Source organism: Mus caroli, unplaced genomic scaffold (assembly GCF_978045245.1).
Source record: "Mus caroli unplaced genomic scaffold, Mus_caroli_1 scaffold_10, whole genome shotgun sequence".
NCBI classification, from domain to species: domain Eukaryota; kingdom Metazoa; phylum Chordata; class Mammalia; order Rodentia; family Muridae; genus Mus; species Mus caroli.
The window spans coordinates 118,914,454-118,941,447 of NW_028227265.1; the positions used below are offsets into that span (position 1 = coordinate 118,914,454).

At 45.5% G+C, this 26,994-nt stretch overlaps 1 protein-coding gene across 2 annotated transcripts in view; it reads right to left on the reverse strand.

The window, feature by feature from the left end:
- Positions 1 to 26,994, reverse strand: part of Myo16 (myosin XVI) — a 486,437-nt gene that overhangs the window by 95,822 nt on the left and 363,621 nt on the right. For both annotated transcript variants that reach the window (XM_021170663.3, XM_029481007.2), the window contains exon 28: positions 11,491 to 11,593. In XM_021170663.3, coding sequence (XP_021026322.1) covers positions 11,491 to 11,593 — 103 coding nt within the window. The remainder of the gene's footprint in view (positions 1 to 11,490; positions 11,594 to 26,994) is intronic.

Genomic DNA, 26,994 nt, shown 5'->3' on the forward strand with positions numbered 1-26,994 from the left:
TGTGCGTGCCACCAATGCCCAGCTTTACATTGTTTTCTTATTTCCCTTAAACGTATCAGGTTGCATGTTAATTGTGACTTTTTTTTTGATTATCATAGTCTCTGCTGTGTTTTGGGGTGTCACTTGTGATTTTTTTTAAACCCAGTTTATACTTGTTAAGGTCCAAGCATGTTCCTAAACTCCACTGATATGCTGATATTCAGGACTCCATCTTAAGCCTGTAATTTTATAAGTGTGCATATTACAGGTGTAGAATGCGGCCTCTTGCTCCCTGTACTCCCGCACCTGCCCCTTTTTCCCAACCTCTGCTGTTCCTCCACTGGCCTATGGCACAAGCATTACTCTGCTTGCTGGTGTCTCAGATCTATTCTTGTTGCCACATAAACACATTGAAAGCATAAGTCAGATCACATTACTAGCTTCCTCTCTTAGTCAGGGTTTCTATTCCTGCATAAAACATCCCGACCAAGAAGCAAGTTGGAGAGAAAAGGATTTATTCAGCTTACACTTCCACATTGCTGTTCATTACCAAAGGAAGTCAGGACTGGAACTCACACAGGGCAGGCACTTGGAGGCAGGAGCTGATGCAGAGGCCATGGAGGGATATTACTTACTGGTTGCTTCCCTTGGCTTGCTCAACCTGCTTTCTTATAGAAGCAAGGACTAACAGCCCAGGGGTGGCACCACCCACAATGGGCCCTGCCATCTTTTATCACTAATTGAGAAAATGCCTTACAGCTGGATCTCATGGAGGCATTTCCTCAAGGGAGGCTCCTTTCGCTGTGATAACTCCAGCTTGTGTTTTGGGGTGTCACTTGTGATTTTTTTGTTGGTACTTCTTCCTGGCCTCTGACCTTATATTGTTCACCACAATTTTAGAGATTCAAAACTATTTACATTTTTTTGAGACAGGGTTTCTCTTTATAGTCCTGGCTGTCCTGGAACTCACTTTGTAGACCAGGCTGGCCTCGAACTCAGAAATCCACTTGACACACAAAGCCAGCCAGTACCCTTCCCTACAGCTTCTCATGAGAAAACCCAAGTTTTTTTTATTATTTTATTTTTATTTTCTTGTACTTTATGATGTATGGAAAGTGCTTTGAAACACTTGTAGAAAAACAACAACTCGAGGTGATTAACTAACACAAAGGTAAAGCCTGTGAGTCCCTGCTGAATCCACCTCACCTACCCTCTCAGCTGGTAGGTGGGGCTTCACCCATCATGCACCACCATGGCCACCTTCACTTGCACATGGTTCTGCATGGCCACCTTCACTCCACACTGTCCATTCACTTCCTCCTCTGGGCCCTCCTGGAACGCCCCATCTCACTGCTGGCAGCTTGTCACCCCTCTGAACCCTGCAGCCTGGGAACTACACAGAAACTGTTTCATGGCCTCCACTACCCTGTCTAAACCAATGTCTTCTCATCTTCTGACACTGTGATCTTGCCTCTCTCACACTGGGGATCCTTCCCTGATGCATGCCGCCTAACTCTTGACCATCTCTTGCTTCCCGGTCCGTGAGCCATCATCTTTACTCCGTATAAATTCAGGAAGAGAAATGTGCTCAATAAGCAGTTTGAGTCAATAGAGAGGGAAAGTTAGGCACACACACAGGTAGTTTCTATTTAATCTTTTAAGTTTGTATGATACTGTAAGCCAATCAGCTAAAGGGGTGTGTCACTGAGAAAGCATAGGAGAAACAGGCACACTCTCTGTCTTTTTTATGTCTCTGTCATAATAGAAAAGTGTGAAAAAGGTGAGATCAAAAACCCTGGGCTGACAGTCCCTAGGCATCTATACTGGTCCTTCATAAAGGTTCCTGGATGACCTTTTCAATTGTTTAGAAATCAAGAATACATATTGTTCTATAACAGAACATTGATGCCTATGTATGCTGTGGGTGTGCGGGTGTGTTAAGTATTCAGCATATGAAAAAAGAGGGTGTGATGGTTTGTATATGCTCGGCCCAGGGAGTGGCACTATTAGAAGGTGTGGTCCTGTTGAAGTAGGTATGGCCTTGTTGGAGTAGGTTTGTCACTGTGGGCTCTAAGAACCTCATCCTAGCTGACTGGAAGCCAGTATTCTGCTAGCACCCTTCAGATGAAGATATAGAACTCTCAGCTCCTCCTGAACCATGCCTGCCTGGATGCTGCCATGCTCCTGCCTTGATGATAATGGACTGAACCTCTGAACCTCTAAGCCAGCCCCAATTAAGTGCTGTCCTTATAAGAGTTGGCTTGGTCATGGTGTCTGTTCACAGCAGTAAAACCCTAACTAAGACGGAGGGAATGAAATGTGAGTACCTGTGAACTGGTTGGAACACTTTTCAGAGATATGCTTAACTCTCTAATGTTGACTCTTCTCAACACTGTTAATTCCAGAGAAGGAGGAGGAATAGAAAAAGTCACTTTATAGGCTATTTTCTGACTCACAGTTACAGGTGATTTATGAAGTGCTCCTAGAGTGATAAAATAAAGGTTATAAACCATTAATTTATTGTGCTAATAAGAGCTGAGGGCCCTAACACAACTGCCTCATCTTCAAACATGTTTTTTTTTTTTTTTAAAGCAAGATGGTTAAAACTTGAACAGTATCTTGCTTCTCCTTTCGCAATCATCTCCCTACTGTACTATTTTAGATTAATGAAGTAATAAATCCTTCATCCGGCTGATTCTATTTAATGTTATGGTAAATGCTCCTCTTGCTGTTCTCAGCACAGCTCCGGTGAAGACTTTGGAATCATGTATCTCAGACACAGATGAAATGTGGGCCATTCTGTCAAAATCACATTAAGAAGTCGGTGACAGAGAAAGGATGAGTGTAGAAGTGTTTTGTTGTGGTTAGTGAACACGCACAGGTGGAAATGTGTGCTCAATCCCCATCAGAGAAGTCTTTGTGCAGTGAGCAGTGGTTAACACAGTCACTGCAGCTCAGCCACGCCCCTCCGGACCACGCCCGAGGCCACGCCCCGAGGCCACGCCCTGAGGCCACGCCCCTTTGGACCATGCCTGCCCCTCTGGATAACACCTTTCTGGACCACACTTTTTCAGATAACACCTCTCTAGATCACACTCCTCTGGACCACGCCCCTCTGGATCATATCCTTCTGTATAACACCCGTCTAGATTACACCCCTCTAGACCATGCCTCTCTGGGTCACACTTTCTGGATCACATGTCTCTGGTCATGCCCTTTTCAGACCACGCCCCTGTCTGAGGCTTAGGGACCATCATAGAAGAAGAGAGAGAGAGTACTGTGAGAGTCATATGTCTCCTGAGCATGACAGTACTCAAAAACTCACGCAGCTGTGGTTGCCTATATAATACGTGCACAATACTAAGCTAGTCACCAAGCTAGTCACCATGCCAGCATGGCACAAGAACCCTCATATCTGAGAGGTCGACTGTCAATGGCCTCTGGGGATGGAACACATAAGGATATGGTTATAGCAAACTGAAATCAATGGACAAAAAGTTTGATTGGGGTGGTATCTGAGAGAGTCAGGGAGGAGAAATTTGTGTGAGTATGATCAAATATGTTATATATATATATATATATATACACATATACATATATATACATATATATATGTGTGTGTGTACATATATATACATATATATGAAATTCCTAAAATATTAATGTTATATTAAACATTTTAAAATGACTTAAGGATTTAGTTTCTATGAGTGAACTTTATTGCTTTTTGTGGTTTCTCAGTCTCTGTCTCTCTGTGTGTCTTAGTCAGGGTTTCTATTCCTGGACAAAACATTATGACCAAGAAGCAAGTTGGGGAGGAAAGGGTTTATTCGGCTTACACTTCCATGCTGCTGTTCATCACCAAAGGAAGTCAGGACTGGAACTCAGACAGGTCAGGGAGCAGGAGCTGGTACAGAGGCCATGAAGGGATGTTCTTTACTGGCTTGCCTCCCCTGGCTTGCTCAGCCTACTCTTATAGAACCCAAGACTACCAGCCCAGAGATGGTCCCACCCACAAGGGGCCTTTCCCCCTTGATCACTAATTGAGAAAATGCCTTACAGTTGGATCTCATGGAGGCATTTCCTCAACTGAAGCTCCTTTCTCTGTGATAACTCCAGCTGTGTCAAGTTGACACAAAAATAGCCAGTACACTGTGTCTCTCCCTATCTTACAGATGCACAGAGAAAGAGAGACAGGCAGACAGACAGGCACACTCTCAGACACACACTCAGACAGACACAGACAGACAGACAGACACACACACACACAGGATGATGTCCCATTGCACAGGCAGTTGAGATGAAGGTAAAGTTCCCATTGTACTTCTTGCTTCAGTCTGCACGATCTTGCAGAGGAACCTCAGGAGCATCCTGTCTCCAGTTTATTTTCCAACCACTAGATGACACAGTGTCTCTGAGGTTGGACTCTAAAATCCTTACTGCCTCTGGGAACAACATCCCGGGACCGATTTCCAAGGCTGAAGTGGAAGTTCCTCCTCTACCTTCCTTTCTTCCACCCAAACTGGCAGAAATCAGCAGAAAACATTCCCTTCACGTCTGTTTGACAGTGTTCTGAGAGGGAACAAGGCCACGCCCAACCCGACTCCCTGTGGCTCTCAGTGCCTGTTCTGCAGTGCCTGGCATCCCAGAACACTCCAACAGATCTGCTTCTCCACCCTCCATCCCTCCAGATGGCAGAGAAATGAATATAGCATTCAAATAACAACACAGAAGAAAGCACCCTATAACCAGTTGATGCATATAAAATGTGTGAAAATCAGATTATACCGCTTATTTTGTCACTGAGAATTAGTTTCAGAGGTTTTCATTTTACAGAAATGAAAGAGCAAGGAAAACAAGATTATTCCTGGGGGGGGGGGTTGTAATGTCTGCTGGTGGGGCACCTCCCTGGGGGTCTAATGTCTGCTGGTGGGGCACCTCCCTGGGGGCCTAATGTCTGCTGGTGGGGCATCTCCCCAGAGGTGTATAACTATTTGGTTACATCAAATTTATCTCAAAGTAACACTGAATGAGAAGTAAACATATTGCAACAAATAAAATGCAATAATAAAGAATTATATTACAAATCATTGATGGTTCAATGTCTGGTTTGAAACTGTGACTTAAGTCTATTTGGGTTTACCTCTCACACAAATAAGCAATTCATGAACTCTGTTTAGTAAAGAAAAATACATCGTGTGAGAAGAAAACAAAGTTTGGAGACAGTCATGAAGATTCTACTCAAAGACTATTTCTACTAACTTCCATTCCTCTTAGCAAAGACACTGGTACTCAAAGTCTGCCTTGCAAATAAGGGTGTGTCTCTGACTAGCTACACACACACACACACATGCATGCATATATATATATATATATATATATATATATATATACATACACACAAATATTTAAGAGTTATTTTATGTGTGTATATGTGCCTGAGTGTGTGTCTGTCTGTCTGTCTGTCTGTATGTATGTATGTATGTATGTTTGGTGCACCACACATGGGCAGTGCCCATGGAAACTTAAAGAGGGTGTCAGAGGCCCTGGAGCTGGAGTTATAGGAGCCTGTGCTCTGCCTGATGTGGGTGTTAGAAGATAAACCTGATTCTTCTGCAAGAGCAGCAAGTGCTCTTAGATATTGTGGCTCCATAGTTTATATATATATATATATATATATATATATATATATATATATATACACACATACACATATACATACACACACACACATATATATACACACATATATATACACACACATGTATATATATATATAGTGTGTGTGTTTGTGTATGCATATGTATATGTATTTGACTTTGTTATTTATTTAATGTCCTTAGCATTTGCCTGCATATGAGTCTGGGTACCACTGGCTTGTCTGACTCCCACAGGGATGAGAGGAAGACACTAGATCCCTGAAAATGGAGTTAGAGACGTTCATGAACTGCCCTGTGGGTAAGGGGAATTGAAACCAAATCCTCTGGAAAGAAGCAAGGGCTCTTAACCGACGAGCTGTCTCTCAGCCCCCAGTTCCTGGTGTTTTAAACATGATGTTCTGTGTTAAACATGAATAGGAAACCACCAACAAGAAGGTTTCCTCCCACTATGTCCTGATTTTCTTCCTCTTTCTTTGAAATAAAGCCACATTATGTAAGGGTAGTGATTCTGAGTATTCAGAGGACAGTACCGTGTGGGAATTTGCCAGAACCGGTATTTACCAGCTCAAGCTGTAAAAGAAAGCTGAGCTCTTCTGTTGCAGTAAGAGGATGCATATGTGAGAGTCACAATGGGAAGTACAGATGGGAAAGTCAGAACCCGTGGAGCCACCTATAGCTTTTACAGAGATTCTCAGCAAAATCTGGCTTTATTTGGAATAGTTTATGCCTAAACTGCACATAGGCTACTTTATGCATTGTGTGGTCATTTTCCAGCACAAACTTGATGGATCAATATATTTCTTATAAGCATAGATATAGCAAAATCCCACTTGGCTCCCCTCTAAGACATAACATGTACTAGTTTTCCGTTGTGACTCAATTTGACAATTCACAATTGCATGTCTACATGAAGTACCCAGCGCGTATCAATGGTAGTTTCTTATTCTCAGAACTGTGATCCTAGGTCCAATTGGAATGCTCAGGCAAAAGCTGAGTGCCACTGCATGGATGATGCTCTGGGCACAGAGGACGCCTTCAGAGCCAGCCTGCAACAGAAAGCGGTACTAGGTCTTCCCTCATCTGCCCAGTGAATTAAAACACAGAAAGACACTGTCTGCAAGGGGTAGGCTGCTCAATGATATAGGAATATGGAAGTACCTGAGATCAAAGCTCTCTAATGAAGCACAGTCTGTCCCTTTCAAGTTCTGAAGCCTGGCCAAAATGACTCCGCAGGGCTGTCATGTAAAACAGATATCAAGCCAAATGCAAGAAGAAGGTTGAGGCAGACTCTAGGTTGATTTCTGCGAAGGTGAGGTGAATAGAAGCTGGGTCCCCTGATTCAGGAAAGATGCTGATACAGCAGCCAATCTCTGGGGACCAGCATCCTCACTTCTACACTGTGGTTACTTTCTTCTTCTCCACAGAGAGGCTATTAGGCTAAAAGCCAATAAAATGGAGAAAGAACTGAGTGGTCACCTCACAACACACAGACGAAGGGGACTGGCTATTCGCCCCAAACTCCCCAAGTCCTGACAACCATCCAATGACATTCAACAAACCATGTGTTTGTCCTCACCTAACTCCACACATACCCTCCCCCACTTCTATCCGTCCTCACTCTATCTTCCCCTACTTCCTCCATTTCTCTCTCAATGGGGGGGAAAAAAAACCCTAACAGCTCCCAAGATCTGACGCCTCTAATCAGGAGGAGGCTTGGGTGCTCATGCGCTTCTGTGAGAAACCAGACACAGGAACCATGAAGCTGCCATCCTGCTCTGAAGACTTAAGGTTGACTGTGCCAGGTCTGATCGATGTTAAGGACAAATCGCAAAAGCCACTGTGTCACTTGAGTGACAGTAAAAACTCATAGGGGCTGGAGGGATGGCTCAGTGGTTCAGAGTGCCTGGTACTTTTATAGCAGACACAGAGGTGTGTCTCCCAGCGCTGACATCAGGTGACTCACAACTGCAGGTAGCTCTGACCTGACACGTCCTCCTGGCCTCTGCAGCTCAGTGGCATGTGCAATTAGGAACACATAATGCACATAAACTTTAAAATAAAAAGTGATATTATAGTGAAGAGAGTTGAATTCCTAGCTAACCCCTTGCATGGGTTCCTGGGATGTAAAAGTGACTCGACTCTTCTGCTCTCTAGTGCTCCTTGTAACGATGTGGGGAAATAAGCATTAATTTAACATTGACCAGTTAGTGTCCAATGCTGAATGTCACTGCCCTGTGCCTTCGCAGTGTGGGAGCCATGCTTTAGGTGCAGAAGTTGCCCATTGCTGTCCTGGCTCCTCTGTCATGCAGCCCCTTACTAAATGCTACTTAATTTCTGTAACTGATTCACAACCCAGAATAGAATCAATGGCGGAACCTCTTGGAGCAGTACATTTTTCTTTCTTCCTCCCCTCCCCTCCCCTCCCCTCCCCTCCCCTCCCCTCCCCTCCCCTCCCCTCCCCTCCCCTCCCCTCCCCTCCCCTCCCCTCCCCTCCCCTCCCCTCCCCTCCCCTCCCCTCCCCTCCCCTCCCCTCCCCTCCCCTCCCCTTCCTTTTTTTCTTTCAGATTTATTTATTGTTATATGTAAATTCCCTGTAGCTATCTTCAGACACACCAGAAGAGGGCATCAGATCTCATTACAGATGGTTGTGAGTCACCATGTGGTTGCTGGGATTTGAACTCAGGACCTCTGGAAGAGCAGTCAGTGCTCTTAACCAGTGAGCCATCTCTCCAGCCAGTAGCAGTACATTTCCAACATAGGCTTTGCTTTTGGACCAGAAGGGTCTGATTACTCTATCAGGAATAACTGGGTTTCTAACACAAGTGATTTTCTATTTAACCTAGAAATAAAATATAAATAAGCATGATGTCTGTGATTACAACTACTCATCTTGCAGCAGGAAGAATATAGATGTCTCCCCTTGAAAAGACTGAAGAAAATCTGTCTTCCCTAACTAGAGAATGCAGAACTCATTAGCAGATGTACTTGGGGGGAAATCTCTCTCTCCTCTCTCTTTCTCTCTCTCTCTCTCTCTCTCTCTCTCTCTCTCTCTCTCTCTCTCTCTCTCTCTCTCTCTCTGCCTCTCTCTCTCTGCCTCTTTCTCTGTATTAATCTCTCTGGGCTAGTGAGATGGCTCAGCAATAAAGAACACTTGCTGCTGTTGAAGAATTTCTGAGTTTGAGCTCCAGCACCCACATGGTGGCTCACAACCATCTGCAATTTTAGGCTTAGGAGATCCAGTGCCTGGATCTTGTCTCTGCCAGAACCAGACATGCACGTGATGCACATAGATGCAGGCACCTACAAATACACATGCAAGAAAAGTAATTAATTTTAAATAAGGAGAAAATAATTTGTGTGATGAGATGAAAATTCTTCCCTATTAAAATATATTTGATTTTTTATTTAAAAGTACCAATGTGTGTCTCAATTTAATACTATCTTCCGTTGCTATGTCAAGTAGCCCATCCTGGACATAGTCCTGGAAAGACTGATGCCAACCAGCGCTCATCAATGTGCATCCCAGCTTCCTCCCATGATTGACACCAACCTACACACTGGGAATCCTGATTGGGTATTAGCACTGATAGTAGCTTCCCTACTGGGAGAAGTGTTTCAGAGTCTCTCAGTGTCTGAACACACACACACACACACACGCACACACACACACCAGTGAACACTGGAGAGTATTCTTTACAGAAACATTACACACTCTGAAACCTTTTACATCATGCTATGCTTAAACCACTACTCTACAATTACCTACTTAAAACTCCCAGCAATGATTAAGCGGAAATGACCTCAGCTCCCCACAATCTTGATAAACCATACTCTCTGTGGAGCTCACACTGATGTCTCAGGCTCCAGAGCGGGGAGCTGACATCACTCTGGGTTAGTAATTTCTTCCTTTTTAAATCCAGTCTCAGCTCCGACGCGCAACCATGACAACCCAGCATGAGTAAGCGTCCTCCCTCAGATGGTGACTTAAAAGTCCGACTTCCACCAAGATTAAATAAGAAGAAAAAGAAGAAGGAAAACAAAGGAGGAACTTGAGTGGTTAGAGGGTGAAGTCGTGACTTCTATGCTTGCGCTTGGGTTCTTGTGCTCTTGGTCATAGATGAGTGTACCTGTGACACTTTCTCTGATGGGTACATGAAGGTCATGCCGCTCTCATACACATTCTGATGTGTGCAGACATCTGTTCCCCTCTGCTTCTGAAATAGCTTCTCCATGTTTACCCCATCAAGGACCCTGCGCTTCTGCTCAGAGAACAATAGACTTTAAACCTGAGGCCATTTTGCAGTAATGTATGCCTCACAAAATCTGGAATCCTCTGTGTCACCTTTGACCTCCAATGAATCCAGGATTTCATTCTCCACTCAAATCCCCTTTTCCTAAAGACAGCCAATGATGCTCTCCTGATGTCACCTAAGGTCCCTTCCATCTCTAGTGGGTGCCCCATGTTAGTTTGCCTTAAGTTATTTCTTTCCTGTGCCATCTCAGTGACTGCTACCCTGGGCGCCTATGAGACATCGTGTGTGACACAGAACACAGGGAGAAGCTCTGAGACTCAAAACTCGGCTACTTGTTAAAGCTCAAAGGGGAGGTGAGGGGTGGGGGGAGCAGAAGAAATGCCCAAAGATCCCACACTGTGTCTACTGAACGCAACCATCACAGTTCTCACAGAGAATAGCTCTGCAAACTCATGGGAGACCAATACAAAAACCTAAGTCATATATTTTCAGTTAATATTTGTATACTACCTCAATGTTTCATCTAAAACATGCCGCAGGGAAAAAAATTGACAAATACTACAGTAAGATTTTTGTTCCGGTCACCCACCCAGTTTTAGGGTAGCAAGACCCAGCTGTCACCTCCGAGGTAGATGTGTGGCCTGGGATGATTGAGAAGAAGGTTCGGCTTCTAGAAGCCACCGAGGGTGACTGTGAGGGAGATGAGAGACAGCAAAGAGAAACTGGAGCGGGGTCCATGATCAGCTCCCCCAACCTGCAGGCCTGGCTCCAGTATGAACAGTTTGTTTCGCTCAAGACTGCTTCCTTACTCTGTGGGTTTTTTGAGTTCTTCTCCTTTTATAGTTTGGATCTTATGTGCCTCCTAAACACTCAAGAGCTGAAGGCTTGGGTCCTTGCCTGTGACTACTGAGAAGTGGTGGTCCATTAAAAGCTAAACCTAGAAAGAGGAAGCTGGGCCATTGGGGCTGTGCTTCACCCTTGAAGTAGGAGACACTGGGACCAAAGGGGTCTCCCTCTTGTTTCTTCCTCTCCCTTCCTTTCCTCTCCTGTTCTTCCTGGGTGTCATGCAATGACTGGTTTGAGCTGTTGCCTCTATCTTCCCTTCTCTCCTCTTCCCCTCTTCTTTATCCACACAGTAATCTGACTGTCTTTATTCACACACATACATTGTGTGTGATGCTCAGTCTGCCAAAGCCCAAACACAACAGCTCTAATGGGCCATGGACTGAAGCTGTGAGTCACGGCAACTTTTTCTCTTCATCCTCCATCTACCTCAGGTTCTTTGTCATGGAGCTGGAAAGGTGATCAATATGGGAACATCTTAGATGCTTTACAAAGTGTGAGTGAGCAGGCATGAATTGAGGCAACTGACCAAGCTCAGTAGTTCTCTGTGTTGCTGTAAAAGTGCATAGTCTCTTATGTTGCCTCCACGGTGCTAAAACCCACAAATCACACAGAATGACATGAGCACAGAGAGTGCTAGGCCTTGCCAAAAATATCAAGGGGGTTTGTTTTTGCCAGGAAGGCTGGTGGCTACCACAGTGAGTCATACCTTTAAAGCCCCAGCCATCTATTTTCATAGTCCATAGGCCACTAACCTGCCAACCTTGTAGTTTACACCGCTGGAGAACAAGTCGACACCTCTCCTCAGCAGCCTGACCCTTTGTCTCGCCCAGAAGAACAGAAGCCAGTGGCTCGTATCTGTTGGGGAACAAGCACAAGAATAAATGACCATTCAGCAGATGATAAGATTCAACAGGGCCAACTGATCACACCACTTCTCAGATTCTTTCATTTTACCAGAAAATCCTTAAATATCTCATAGACAAGGTGCATACCAGCCAAGTGTGAATAACCCCTACCTTCTACAGAGAAAATTATCCTTAAAATGAATTAAGTATATTTTCAACTTATACGTAGTGTTGTCACACGAAGACACAAACCACTTATTCACAAAAAATTGGAAGAGATTAAAAATTAATCTATTAGTTACCATTTAAATATTTGTCTTGGCCTTGTATAAAGAAAACAACTTTTTTTAAAAAAAAATCCAAGCATCTTTTAAATTCCTACTTGAGGAAAGATTTAGGTAGTTTGCAGTAAAGAAATATTAAGACAGTGACAATTTTTATTTCAAGGTGATAGAAAGGCTTCCTCCCTATATATTGAGTATTTTAAATTCTCAAGGGAAATTTTTATTTTTAGATATTATCACTGAGTCTTTGAGTCCCATTTATTACCTGAGATTTATAGCAGTAGAGTGGTTTCCCATAGCTTTTTCAAACATTTAAAAGTTATATATCAGTTATTAAATTTATTCAAATGCATTGAACTTAAGTTATGTAACTGGACACATAAGCAAAATGGCACTGAAGGAAGAGGGGTGAGGAAGGGAAGGAGAAGCGGCAACCATCACAGTTCTCACAGGGAATAGCTCTGCAAGCTCATGGAAGATCAATACAGAAACCTAAGCCATATATTTTCAGTTAATATTTGTGCACTACCTCAACATGCCACAGAAAAAAATTGACAAATACCACAGTAAGCTTTTTGTTCCTGTCACCCACCCAGTTTTAGGGTAGAAGACCCAGCTGTCACCTCCGAGGTAGATGTGTGGCTTGGGATGATTGAGAAGAAGGTTCGGCTTCTACAAGCCACCTAGGGTGACACTGGGAATAAGTCACAGGTGGTAATGCATGGCTGAGCGGGAGTCAGGAGTCACCTGACTGCAGGGTCAGCCTCTCCCCTGACATCTGCTGAAGTGCAGCTGAGAACCAGAAGCCCAACCCAGACAGTCCAGGAGCAGTAAAGAGAGACCATGAGCCACAGAAGCCCAGTCATGACTATCAACGATGGTCACAGGCGGGAGGAGGCCCTCAGTCTGCTGACCTCTGAGTGACTGTGCCCCTTTAACAGCAAAGCAGAGTCTGGTTCAAACGCAGGTCAATGAGTTCCCTCAGGAAAGTCCAGGTGAAGGGAGAACTACACAGAGAAATGAGACAAGGCGCTCTTTTGGATGGAAGACATGATCACATGTGCACCTACAGCTGCCATTGGTCCAGGGCACGGGAGCCTCAGACAGCGCTGGTGTCCAGAACCCTGCTCCATGGTTCCCAGGTCTCCTCTGTCTCCTGAAGACTCCATGTGCAAGCTTCATGTGATCTCTATTGGAAATCTGCTGACTACAAACAAGAGATAGCCTGTTCTCTCCTGCTCTCTGCACCTCCCTGGACTGGGACAAGGTAACTATTGTGACTTTACCCCATGTCACCCCAAGTTTCCTCATTCAGGCTCAAATGATCTATGTCCCATTGTAGACTGAAGAAAAAGAGCCCCAGAACCCTGAGTGGCCAGCTGTAGCCCTTCTTCAGGAACATGGAGGAAGCCAGAGTGGCTATAAGAAAGGAGGCAAGAAGCCAGGCTCCCGAGAGCTTAGAAGGTGACAGAACAGGTAAGGATAGGGTGACCTGCAGGTGACCAGTAGGACTTGGCTTTGACAGAGCCTGTGAGTAAGGTACATACAAAACGAGCCAGCATATCCGACTCTGGAAGCATCAGCAGGACTGGAATGCAATAGGGTTTGGGCAAAGATCAGGCCAAAAGACTGACACATGAGCTGGGTCCAGAAGGGGATGCTGGGAACTCACAAGAAAGCAACCGAGAGCAGGAGGGGAGTTTAGGTGGAGTGTGACCAGGGGCACGGACCGTTGTCTATGAGAGTCCCTTCTCTCTGTGTTGCCAGGTCACTCTCTGTGGCTGACTCTCAAGGCTCCACTGCCTTGACCAGGTGATGGAGCAGGGCAGCAATGATGGTTTTGGAAACGGAATCACTTCTGTTACAGTGCTCCCATGAGTCTAACACCTGAAGATGCATTGGAGGATGCACGGTCCTTCCTTTTTGTACAGCGTGTCTCTGTCTACCCTTGACATCCTTCTGGATGCCCACTTCCCACATTGCCCATCTACAATAAGAGTGGGTTTCTAGGCTTTCAAGAGCCTCTCTCAAATGGGTACCAGAGATGCTGTGCCACCTTCATGACCAGGAACCAAGCACACATCTCTCTTCAGCACCATGGATATGATAGAATAAAAACAGTGATGAAACCACCAACCAAAGAGTATACATGGAGGGACCCATGGCTCCATATACTTAAATAACAGAGGATTGCCTTATCTGACATCAATGGGAGGGGAGGCCCTCAGTCCTGTGGAGACTAGATGTCCCAGAGTGGGGGGAATCTAGAGTGATAAGGTGGGAGTGGGTGGGTGGGGAGAGGAGCACCCTCATAGAGGCAAGGGGGACAGGGATGAGGGGGGTAGGGTGGGGGGTTGTGGAGGGGTAACCAGGAGGGGGATATCATTTGAAATATAAACGAATAAAATGATTAAAAACAAACAAACCAGAAACCCAGTGTCATTCAGAATCCCAAGTTGAAAAGACTCCATACTGGGGTCACTTTGAGGTCTCTGTGCTTTAAGAGGGACAGATCAAAGTTAGACACAGAGAAAAGCCAACAACGTGTGAGGCCCCAAGAAGGCCTCCAGAGGACACAAGCGAGCACTTCTCTCTTGTAGGCCAATGTCCCTTTCAGTGTAAAGGACAACTCTGACAAACTATTTCATAGAGCCAGGGATTTGTTTTTTAATCCAGATTAACAGCGAGATTTTAAAATAACAACCTTCAAAGGAAATGAGGAGGTAACAGAATCATTTTCTTAGGAAACCACAGCTAAGTAAATTAAGCTGTCTTTTCTAACCCCCATGTGTTCCTGTGAATTTGTTTCTGTTTATTGAATATTGACATTTCCTTTTCACTCTCAAAGAAAGTTCTGTTGTAAAAGTGAAAGTTCTGCTTTATTTTTTTTGGCTCCTGAAACCCCTTAAAATTTTAATTATCTCAATAAATATTTATTGAGCATCTATTATGAGCAAGCAATCCTGCCAAGAAACGTCTAGATCAGCAGTGGGGTGGGGAGGCGATGGGCTTTCTCTGCCTGTGCTCAACTGTAAAGCAAGGCTTTCCTGGATGAAGATTGTGTTTCAGGAAAGAAGTGTTTTTCTTATTTTGGGAACTTAAGAAATGCATCATTTTATGGTCCTTGTGAACACAGAAATAATGTTTGAGGAACACCAGTTCCTGTCTCACCTACACCCCAGTTAACAGACATGACAAAGGAAGAGGCATGGTAATGGAAGAAAAATTGTCCTTGGAACATTCCAGAAGGCTGGAGGGCTGGAAGGCTGGAAGGCTGGCATGACCATGGGGGAAGAGTTTTGGCAAGTTTGCTGGTTAGCTGTCTGTCAACTTGACACAAGCTGGTGTCACCTGGAAAGAGGGATCCTCGACTAGTTCCCTGTAAGCAAGTGTGTGGAACACCTTTTAAATTAGTGATTGATGTGGAGGCTCAGCCCACTGTGGGCGGTGCTACCACTGGACAGCCCTTTCTCCCGTGCCACGTACCCCCCTCCCATCCCCAGAGGTCGCGGTTCTTATTTGTCTCCGCAGTGGAACATAACTGCTGTGGTCACAGAAAGAAATACAGGGAGGAAGAGTATGGACTTCGATGTGTGGCGCTGAGCCTTGGAGAAATGGAATCTGGGGAGATTTTGGCTGACAGGGAAGGTGGAGGGTGGAGTTCTACAGGCCCTGATACAAATAAAACACAAAAGCCTGTGGGCTACACGGAGGTAAAAGTTTGGGGTGTTCTGTTTTGCAAAGGCAAGAACATTAACAAAGCTTATGACAATCAGTATGCCCTAGACACCCCCAATACCTACATTTCTGCTCATTTTTATGTATCTGCATTTTAGAAGTTCTAGAATCGCTTCCCTGGAGGATTTCCCCAGGGTCACAGCATGGCCAGTTTACACACAGTAGGTTCCTCCAAGGTGGTTGTGTGGCCCTGGTTTATGAAGGCTGCATTTGGCTCCCTCCATGGACTTGCCTGGATGCTGGCTTTGCTCCTGTGTTCTTACTCACAGTAAACACTGCACAGGTGCGGAGGGTGATTTTCTAGCTCCTTCCCAGCAGTCACAGGGCTGAGCACAGCTGCCTAGCAACAGACTTGCCGTGCACCATGAAAACAGCAGAGAGGAGAATGGGAGGGGTGCAGGTAGGCTGGAATATTGCCACATGGAGAGCGGGGGTCAAATCCAGCGCTGCGGCTGGCATTGACTATTTTCACATAAGGAGAAGGATGTGAAAAACAAAGATGGAGTTGTACCAGCATCCTGTGTGGAACCCTCCTTCCCGTGGCTTTGGTGAACCACCCACCTGCCATGCTGCAGCTCAGGCTGTCTCTCTATGACCAGTGCATACTGCCACATACACAAGGGCCCTCTGCACCCAGTTTTCCTGTGCCACCACGCATGGCGATTCATTCTGTGTTCCTGTGGCCTCATTGTGTATGCAGAGACCGAATTTCTGTGTCTCCTCTCATCCCACAGCCCTGTATGCCTTCATAGTCCCAGGAAGGTCAGCAGAGATAAAGTTCCCACTACTGCAAGGCTCCTGGAGTGTTGAGTGTAAATTTGGCCTTAAGTTTACTTTTACCTTGAATGGGATCCGTCTGAGTCCTGTCCAACCTCAGGCCCAGAGAGTGTGTAGCTCCATCAAGAAAGAGAAAAGAAATCTGTGCCAGAAAGATGGTAACCCTTCTCCTTCCACCTTAGAAGCAAGTGGAATTCTCAGGTAGAAGCATGCATACATTTTGTTTCTTCCCCTGAAAATCATTCCATGCACTTCTTGGCTCATGAACAGTGGGGTCCTAGCAGAGGCCATGGAGTGTGTGAATTAGGCTGCTGGATGCAGGCAGCCGTGGAGTGTGTGAACAGTCTCCCCAGACACGCTCAGAAAGAGTGAGCTTCTAATACAACTACAGGCTGTGTGGTGGGGCCTGGGTGGCACCTTCAGCAAGTGGTGATTCCCTGGAGTTAAAAGGAAGCAGGGAGGGAGAGATGCAGGGGTTGAGGAAGAGAAGAACGGCAGAGTGACTGTAAAATCCAGGATCCCTCTCAAGTGTTGCAAGTCATCATGGGTCCTCATGTGGGTCTTCACAATCTAAGGATGCATTTAGAGAGGCAGTGAAACCAGAGGCAGCTTCTGGCAGAACCACCTACTGAATCTAGTTGTGGTCCTTGACTAAATGTAGACCCTGTTTAGGAGGGAGGTGGGAGAAGACAGAACTCACAAATTTCAGCTTTGTGCTTGGAAGGATAGAGACAACCAATGTAAGGAAGGAATAATGTATAAATGAAGAATATTAATGAGATATTAACTCCATATCTCCATGTTCTTCCCTCAAAATCCAAGTAGGAGATCAAAGCCATTTATTTTCCTCATCCCCTTGTGGTAGGGACTGCTCTATCGTTAACCCAAGTGACAACCTGGTCATGTTAGGCACTTGTTAAGTGGAACAGAACTTTTGAGATGAGATTTGGCCATACTCACACCCTGCTGTCAGAAGCCCAGAGGGGCTGAAAGGGATTTGCTGCATCTCAGAGGACATGCACTGGACCAGAATATGTCCCCATCTTCCTTCAGTGTGTACTGTCAGGCTCTCTCCCCCAGGTGCCCTCGTTCAGGTACTGACCCTGACCTGTACACAAGGGCGGTCTGTGAAGATGATACTCGTGACTGGCCACAGGCTACGCACATCCACATCCATTCTGGCCATTATGCCCATCATGGCAAGATGCCTGAACATACAACTTTAACCTTATCCTGTGCACTCATAACCTCCATGGAACCAAACCCAGGGTTTCTCACCCTGCACAAATGGGAGCTGAATAGTAAAGGATGATGCTGTTATATTTCAGACACTGGAACAGGAAATGCCCTTACGCACACAGTGAACAGCTTTAGACCATCTGCCACCAGTTTCCATGACGACGCTCTTAAGCTCTGTGCTGAACCTGTTATCTTGGTTTCGTGAAACAACAACATTTGACTCATCCAGAAATGAATGAAGGACTGGTTAGATGCCTCAGATGGTCAAGTAAAGGCACCGGAAGCCAAGCCTAAAGACCTGAGTTCAATGCCTTGGTTCCACACAGAGGAAGAAGAGAATCAATTTCCACAAGTTTTCCTCTGTCCTTCATGCATATACGCACGTGCGTGCACGTGCGTGCGTGCGCGCACACACACACACTATACATACACACACACTATAGATTAATTAATTAATATAAAAATGATTGAAATGTTCACTGATAAAGGAAACCAGAAAAGGAAGGAGGGAGGGAAGGAGAGAGGGAGGGAGGGAAGGGAGGAGGGAGGGAGAAAAGGAGGAAAGAAGACAGGGAAGGAGAAAGGAAGGGAGAGAGGAAGGAGGGAGGGGAAATGAGAAAGGCATAAGATGAGGTATATCTCTCCTTTCATGACTTCAGCAGCCTTGCAACAGGCAAAGTTTGTTTCAGCCAGGTCCGGCCCTGCCCCTGAGGTAGCCACAGTGTATGCATCCTTCACCCCTCCCCCATGACTTCTAGCTGAGGGACTGTCTAAAGTGTGCCTCTCTTGGGATGGTATGATGGACTGGAATGGAATATTGGTCTTCGCAGAAGTCGGTCCTGCTGCCTTGTGCCCAGCAGTGCTTTCCAGGGGATGCTAAGCATAGCCAGTTTTGTGCAGTCAGTTTGACGGCTTTATTTCTTTATCCTCGGTGCATTTTGTGATTTGCTGGCTGAGCCATAGCTTGTGTGTGTCAGGTACAAGAACAGCCTGTCTAGTTGAGCTGAAAAGAACAGATGTTCTCTTGTTTAAGCCCAAATGAGAGTCCTCTTGAAACTATGCAGTTTAGATGCAATTACCCCATTTCTAAGACAATTTGCTCCTTAATCTAATATTCACCAGGGCCACTCTGACCTGTTTCTGAGCAGGAACAGGAGGCTCATGCAGGTACACTGACTTACCAGGACATTTGTTATTCTGCTGTTTTTTCCTCTGCAGACCAGACAGGGATGTTCTTGGAAATGGCTGAAAAGTTTTGTGGCGACAGGTGGCGAAGGCAAAAATTACATCATTTAAAGAAGTGCATGACCGGTACTATCACATTCAGTAAACCGTTAAGAAGTTCAGAAGTTCTGCAGAGCCAAGTGGCACGGAGATCGGAGATACAGAGATCGGCTCTGACTATTTCAATTGCCTAACAGATGCCTCCCCCCCCCCCAACCTTAGACATCCATGCTTCAAGTGAGTGCTGAATGGAGACTGTGGTTTCTGTTCGAGAACTGAACAATGCTCACTGTGAAAACTACTGATTTTAAAGAGCACATAGTAAATACTCACAAAGTAAAAACCAACATTTGTTCCATGAGGCATCAAGTAGTAGGGAAGCCAGCTTGCTATCTTAAAAGGCAATGTTAATATGAGAAAGTGAGGTCTAAATTTCCTTCTCTGGGACCATTCAGTCACCAAAGATTGCTTTGGCCTCACATAGCAGTAATGAGAGATCTTCAACCATATTAAGAATCTGAACCCAGGATGCTTTGTCAGAAAATAGCAAATCACAGTCATACTATCTTTTGATTGTTTGTTCTTAGGGCTTGTAAATATGGGCAGAAAGGTCTAAAGGACAAAAGTTGGAGACATTCTAAATACCTTAGGAATGTAACTATATCACGGTTCACAGACAGGCACAAATACCTGGAGGGAAGGTTTCTGCATACACGTGTGTTTGTAAGTGTGCGACTGGGACATGTACATGTTCAGTGTGAGTGAAGACTGGAGGAGAATCAAAACCATTGACTTTCCCCACATGATACAGGTCTCTCACTGAAGTCTACATCAGGCCAGGCTGACTTGCAGGCAAGCCCCTGGGTCCTCCTCTTTCCACCTCTCCAATACTGGGATTAATAATGCATATCATACCGAGCCTTTTATAATATGGGTTCTGGAGATGGGATTTGGGCCCTCAGGCCTGGAAGACAAGTACTTTAAACTGGTTGAGCCAACTCCTCAGGGCTTAAATGGAAGTCTTAATCAAAAGAAAAATACTAAAATTGACACTTAGGAACCTGAAGGAATTAACATATAAGAAGTTTGGATGCTCATTCCACAACCCCACCTCTTCGTCAAGGCTAAAAGCCTACCCCTGTTGCTACTGTTTCTGTGTTTCTTCTTTGAATAATTATCCCTCAAACTAAAACTCCTTAGGGTTACAAATACCAGTGAGTAAGGGCTCTCCTACTCGGATGTTTTTCAGCTGAAAGCTGAGTCTCCAGGGCCCTCTGGGAGTTAAAGAGCACCGTGGAGGTGTGAGTTTGATTGCTTTTGACTAGGTCCTTTCACAGATCTTTCACAGAGAACTTGAGCTGTGGAAGAGCTATGAAGGTCAAGTAAGCCCCGCATGACCATTGACGTCTTCCCTGGGCAGGGCCAATAAATCCTGTCAACAGCAAATAAAAACCTTTATACGTTAAATTTTCATTTGAACTGGCATACATATCTCATGTGTTTCCCTTTTGCAAAACTGTTGAGATGTATTTCTTATCTACTCCTATGTCAGGCATGATTCTAACTGGTTAATGGGAATGGAGACCCAACAAGAGAGGGAGAGGCAGTCAGACAACATTCAACATTCAGGTCCCCCTGTCAGACACCTTGGTGCTCCTGCCAGCGAGCCTCTCTGTTTCATGCACAGAGTCCTTCATCAAAACACCCCAGATCTATGGAGCAAAGTCAAGACAGTAACGGCAATCCAGGGTAGTCCCCCCCCACCCCATCACACTATTCCGCCCCCCAAAACGTGGTGTTTCTGTTACCCCTGACTTCTTCCAGATCACCTCGCAGTTCTTAACATTCCTGTCTTCTCTACCTCTTACATTTTTTCTCTCACAGGCACCATCCCCTGCTTTTCTGTACTATAGGTATATGTTCATATGAGCCACTGTGATAAAGTCTCTGGTACAAACGGCGTTCAGGACGAAAGATACTTCTCAACGCCTGGCTTCAGAGATTCAGTTCATGGCTGCTTGGCCCCATAGACTTGGTCAGAATATCATGGCAGCAGATGTGTGTGGTGGAGAAGGTTTGTCACATAATGCAGCCAGGAAACAGTGAGAGGGGACCCAGGAAGGGGTCAGGGCAAGATAAACCCCACAAAGAGAGTCCCCATTGACTCACTTCCTCTAGCTAGGTCCCACCCCCTAACATTTGCAGATCCTGCCAAAATCCTGTAACTAGCTGGAAACCAAAACTTTTAACACACGAGTCTCTAGAAGGACTGTCCATTTCCCAACTGGGCCAGCGCGCTTCAACCTCTGCCTTCTCGATCCTCCTTCAGTCTTTCCTCAGCACTTCAGACACACTCCAGGCCAAAGCAGCCACATAAAAAGACCAGGATGTAACTCATCACGCAAGGTAAAGCAACCACTTAAAAACTCAGGACTTAATGCATGTATGACAAACATGATGGGCATTTCTCATACTCTCCATGATGTCCAGAAAGCCCATGAGCAGCACAAGTTAGATCTCAAAACCCCCAAGTTGCATATTCTTGGCTTCCCATACATCCTGCCTCTGGACTCCGCTCTACCATATCTGCCTTCTACTTACTTCCCCACCTGGAAATCGAGTAGTCTCTGAAGCCTACATCACCAACCTGACTCGTTGCTGCCTTTTCTGTACCAAATGTATTGGTCACATTTAGGAACAGCATTCACACTAACTAATAATACAGCAATGATGGCAGTTCCAAACCTTCAGGTCTTAAGAGACCACTGGGGTAAGGCTCGGGCAAGAAATGGAAGACCTTTAAGAAGGACGTGAAGAAGCATCTCAATAGTGTCATACATTGTGTGCTTTCATTTATGATTGCTCCTATTCCAGAGGATAAATGCTTCCGTGAATTTTGTTGAGAAAGTTTTCCTGCAGTGTCATGTGACAGCTTTGTATGTATCATGTCCTGGTCAGTTTTGTTGTCAACTTGACACAAGTGAGAGTAATTTGGGAAGAGAGAACTGCAAATCGAGAGGATGCTCCCACCAGATTGGCCTGTGGGCAAACCCGAATGTGCATCTTCTTGATTATGATTGATCTGGGAGTTCATTGTGGGATTCTCAAATAATAAAACTTTTTAATAAAAGAACAGCGACCTGCTTTTATTTACTTATAAATTCTGAAATTCCTTGAGATATTTTTAACATCTCCAAGTCCCTTGAACTGAAACAGTGCACACCATCAGTAAGGGAAGGGACATTTCCCTGTCATTAAATTCTATTGTGAACAAAGCAGGTGGGATTTTTTTTGAGCCAGGGCACTCTGCTAGGGAGATTTGGGGAGGGACTCAGAATGCTCAGAATTCTGTTCAGACCCTTGCAGAGATGGATACAATTTTGACCATTTGGTGACTAAAGCCCTCAACCCAGATTTCTCCAAGAATAGGCTGACAGTCACTGGCTTCCTGAACAATGTCTAGTCTGCTCACTTTTAACTTAATTAAAGCCCATGCACATGCAAACAAACCCAGGCTCGCCTCCACTTCCTATCCAAAGCCCATGTCTGGCATTGCCGCTTTATAAAATACCAGCTGCTCGGTGTTAATTTTTACAGAGACATAAATCTGTTTAGGAAAGGCTGGTGGACATAATCTGAACAATCTGAGCAGAGTAGTGCGTTATCCACACTCACAAAAATTACCTTAGTGCATGTCTTAGTCAGGGTTTCTATTCCTGCACAGACATCATGGCCAAGAAGCAAGTTGGGGAGGAAAGGGTTTATTCAGCTTACACTTCCACACTTCTGTTCATCATCAAAGGAAGTCAGGGCTGAAACTCAAGCAGGTCAGGAAGCAGGAGCTGATGCAGAGGCCATGGAGGGATGTTGCTTACTGGGTTGCTTTCCCTGCCTTGCTCAGCCTGCTTTCTTATAGGACCCAAGACTGCCAGACCAGGGATGGCACCATCCACAATGAGCTGGGCCCTCCCCCTTGATCACTAATTGAGAAAATGCCTTACAGCTGGATCTCATGGAGGCATTTCCTCAACTGAAGCTCCTTTCTCTGAGATAACTCCAGCTTGTGTCAAGTTGACAAACAAAACCATCCAGTACAATGCAATTGCTCAAACAAAAGCTCTGGTGTAGGGGGGACTGCTATAAGATTAGGTTACAGGGGCTCAGAGGAGAGCCCAGTATCAATGAGCAGGTAACATGTCTATTCAATGAGAAATACACATGGCAGGGATGGACCAAGAGTTATCCTTGATTAACCTCTGTATTAATTAATGACTCGCTGTTGTGACCAAATACCTGACAATACACAACCTGAGGAAGTAAGGGTTGTTTTGGTCTCATAGTTAAGAGGCGTTCTCTCTATTCTGCCTCGAAGGCAAGGCATCAGGAACGGACAGCAATAGGTTACATTGTATCCAGAGAGACATTGTATTCAGAGAGAGAGAGAGAGAGAGAGAGAGAGAGAGAGAGAGAGAGAGAGAACTTATCTGGCTTTCTCTTTTTTTCACTTTGCTTAAGCATATGATTCCAGCCCACAGGAGGTGCTATCTACATTCAGGGAGTCCACAGGCTCTGCTAAAATTACCTGGAAATAATTCATAAGTCACCAAGGTGTGTTTCCTAGATTATACCAAACACAGCCAAGTTCACAGTCTCTAACCTAGACAACATACAACTAAATAAAACATGCCGATCAGTGCCCCCCAAGATGAAGGTCAGTGATCTAGAGACACAAAGCAAGGATGTTCAGTCCTAATGCTGTCTCAGCTTGCATCATGGGAGTTTCTAGCCTTCTTTCTGGAGAGGGGAGGTGAGGCCAATTGGATCCTCACAGTATTTACAAACTGGAGAGATCAAGGGGAGGGTGAGAACTTACAAGCATTTTTAGCAGTTCTGAGGGTTAGAAAGGAAAGGAGAGAGGGGGGAGAGGGTAGAGAGAAGGGGGAGAGAGGAGAGAGAGAGAAAGAGAGAGAGAGAGAGAGAGAGAGAGAGAGAGAGAAGAGAGAGAGGAAAAAGAGTGAGGGGAGGAAAGTAGAGAAGGATGGAGAGAAAGAGAGAAGGAGAGAAGAGAGAGGGAGGGGGAGGAAGAGAGGGAAGGAAAGAGGGAAAGAGAGGAGAGGAGGGAGGAGAGAGGGGAAAGAGAAGGAGAAGGAGGAAGGGAGAGAAAGAGGAGAGAGGGAGGGGAAAAGGGGAGAGAGAAGGGGGGAAGAAGTGGGAGACAGAGGGAGAGGAGAGAGGGGGAGAGATGAGAGTGAGGGAGGAAGGGAGAGAGGGAGGAAGGGAGAACAGTAAAACTGTTTAGTTGTTATTGATAACTAAACTCTACAAGACCTGGAAAAACAAAAGAGCAGAATCAAGATCATGAAAAACTTTTTTAACATTTGAAAGCCTGTCCCAAATACACATCCCTGGAGAGACACCAAACCACAACATTTAAACCACTGAGAAAATTATCCACTAACACTGACCCAGAAGCAACGTAGATAAGGAAAATCCTAAGGAATTTCCTGCAAGGAATATAAACCACATTAAATGATGAAGAATTAATAGAAGAGCTCGAGCTTATTGAAATGAGAACTCTAAAAACAGAGCAGAAAAAAAAAAGGCATAGATTGCTTTAGTTCAGAAACTGGAAGTATACTCGAAGGCAGTCATGGCCACCAGGGAAAGAAGGCAGGGCAAAGCAAGCGAGCAGTGCACTGGCTACCCAGGGACTGTCCCATGTGATGTCATGTGTGAAACTAATTCTCAGTGGAGTATAGAAAGGAGGAAAGGAAAACTAGCAGACAGTTATTAACACGATTGCTTTGAACTTGTAAGACCCCCCTGAACCCAAAGATCTAGAAAGCCAAGCACGGGGGACCTGAAGAGAACTTCACTCAATGGCACCCCGAGCAAGTTACTCAGCTAAAGAGATAACCATCTCTGAAGTACATAGATCTGAAAGGCCCGCTGTGCCCTGAAGAGGGAAGTCACAGAGCACAGCTGATTTTCTTCTTGGAAAAAGGCAAGGATGAAGCTAATACACCTTAAAAATACTAGAGGGAAAGTGTCAACATTCAGGTGGCTAACTTCATGTTAAAATTGAAGGTGACTCTAAACATAACCCTGATGGCTAGGCTTCAGCTGAGGCTTAGCGATGCTGGGTTCATGCAGGGAGACCCACCTCGACACACCTACCAACTTCTTGGGGGAGCGTGGACTCTGACAAACCTCTGGGACTTTGACTGAATTTTGTTGTGACATTGTTGTGCTAACAAACATGCTATACAAACAAGTGAAGTAAACTAAGCAGCACAATATGGGATCCTTATGTCTGTAGCTTGAAGCTCAGCCCGTGAGTTCACTAGGAAAGAGAACCACTGAGTGACTATCGAGCCTTCCTCTCTCAGCCGATCTCACTAGGGGCAGCCTGCTCCCAGGTCTATCCAGTCCTCCAGCCTGCAGGGTGGGAGTCCCCACTCCATTCTCTGTGTCCTACCTTGCCTGAATCTGTCTGTGCAGTCATGTTGCGGATTGACAAGGAAAGTAAACACCATGGTCCCTGGCCCCAGCCTGTGTGACCACCACCTCTGCTGAAAGAAGGTTCCACCTCACAACAGGACTCGGCATCTAGAGACCCTGACTGCAGAACTTTCTGTGGGGTATGTGACGGTTCCACAGCAGGACACAGCAGCCGTGGGTCCTGATCCTGGAGCCCGAAGCAGAGACTTTCTGAGAACGTGTTCCATTTACCCTAGTGTCTACACCAGAGTCACTGCTGCTCAGAATCTTGGACACAGGTTCCTGGGGCGATGATGAACCCAAGCTTAACTCTGTGCTACTTCACCAAACCGGGAAAAACTCTGAATTGAAACTTAGGTTGAAATAGACCAACATTGCCAGCCAGAGGCCCACCTTAGGATGGAAGAGACACAGAGCTAAAATAGACCCACAGAGAGCAGGAAGGAGCTACTCGAGTTTGAGGGGTTAATGGCATGACTGTAAAGAGTTATTTGACAGGAAACAGTAGCGATAACATCAGTGATGGGACCCTAGGTGGATGACAAAGAAGCAAACGAGGTCAGTACTGACGGACGTGCTTAGGAACCAATTGGCTGAAGCATAATGCCTCTTCCCGTAGGCTCACAGTGACCTAAGGCAGGTGAGCACCAGGCACCTCTGTTTTCACTGTATGTCTGTCTCCTCTAAGTTGGGTCCCTTCCTTATTTCTAAATGCATGCATGCTACCTACCCAGGGAGGCTGTCTAACCTGGTCTACCCTCCTTCAATGCTGGAGACATACAGAGAGCTAGCTCAGTTGCCTGCTCCTGTCATCGGTTTGGATTGCAGGAAGAGACAAACCACCCTGGGCAAGACAAAACCACTCCAGATGGGAGCAGTTGTACAAGAGCGTGAGGCTGCGCGGTAGAACTGGAGTCATGGCCTATTGAGAACCAGCTTGTCCCCTCAACCAGTAAGGACTTGCTTTGATCATCATCCAGGACTGGAGCTGCACAGGCAGACCAGGCCTTGACCAGGGTAATCTCACTCTGCTTACACATTGGCCCTCCCCACAGCTCTTCTGCTTTAATTAAACTTCATGTCAGTCACCCGGAAAATGAGCTCGAGGTCACTAGGTCGCTTCAATTTGCTCCTCTTTCCATAGGGCCACAGGGAATAAATGTCCTCTGTGTGTTGTGATTTGTGGCCAACCCAACTTGTTGAGGCTTCTTCCTTAAAAGTTCCAGTCCCCACATCAGGAACAAAATACAGGGTATTACTACACACCCTGCAGACAGGAAAAGGATGATAAGGAAAGATTCTGGACAACTCAAAGACTTGTGACAATATGGCTACAAACCCAGGTATGGTGGGTTATACCTGACATCCTGGCACTTGGGAACTACAGGCAGGAGGATTGCCACAAGGGTCCTATCCTTAGCCAAGAAGCTGTTTGTGAGTGATAATGGCAGAGAGACAGAGAGAGAGAGAGAGAGAGAGAGAGAGAGAGAGAGAGAGAGAGAGAGACAGAGAGACAGAGAGAGACAGAGAGAGACAGAGAGAGACAGAGAGAGACAGAGAGAGAGACAGAGACACACAGAGAGAGACAGAGACAAAGACAGAGACACAAAGAGAGACAGAGAGACAGAGACAGACATTGTGAGGTTTT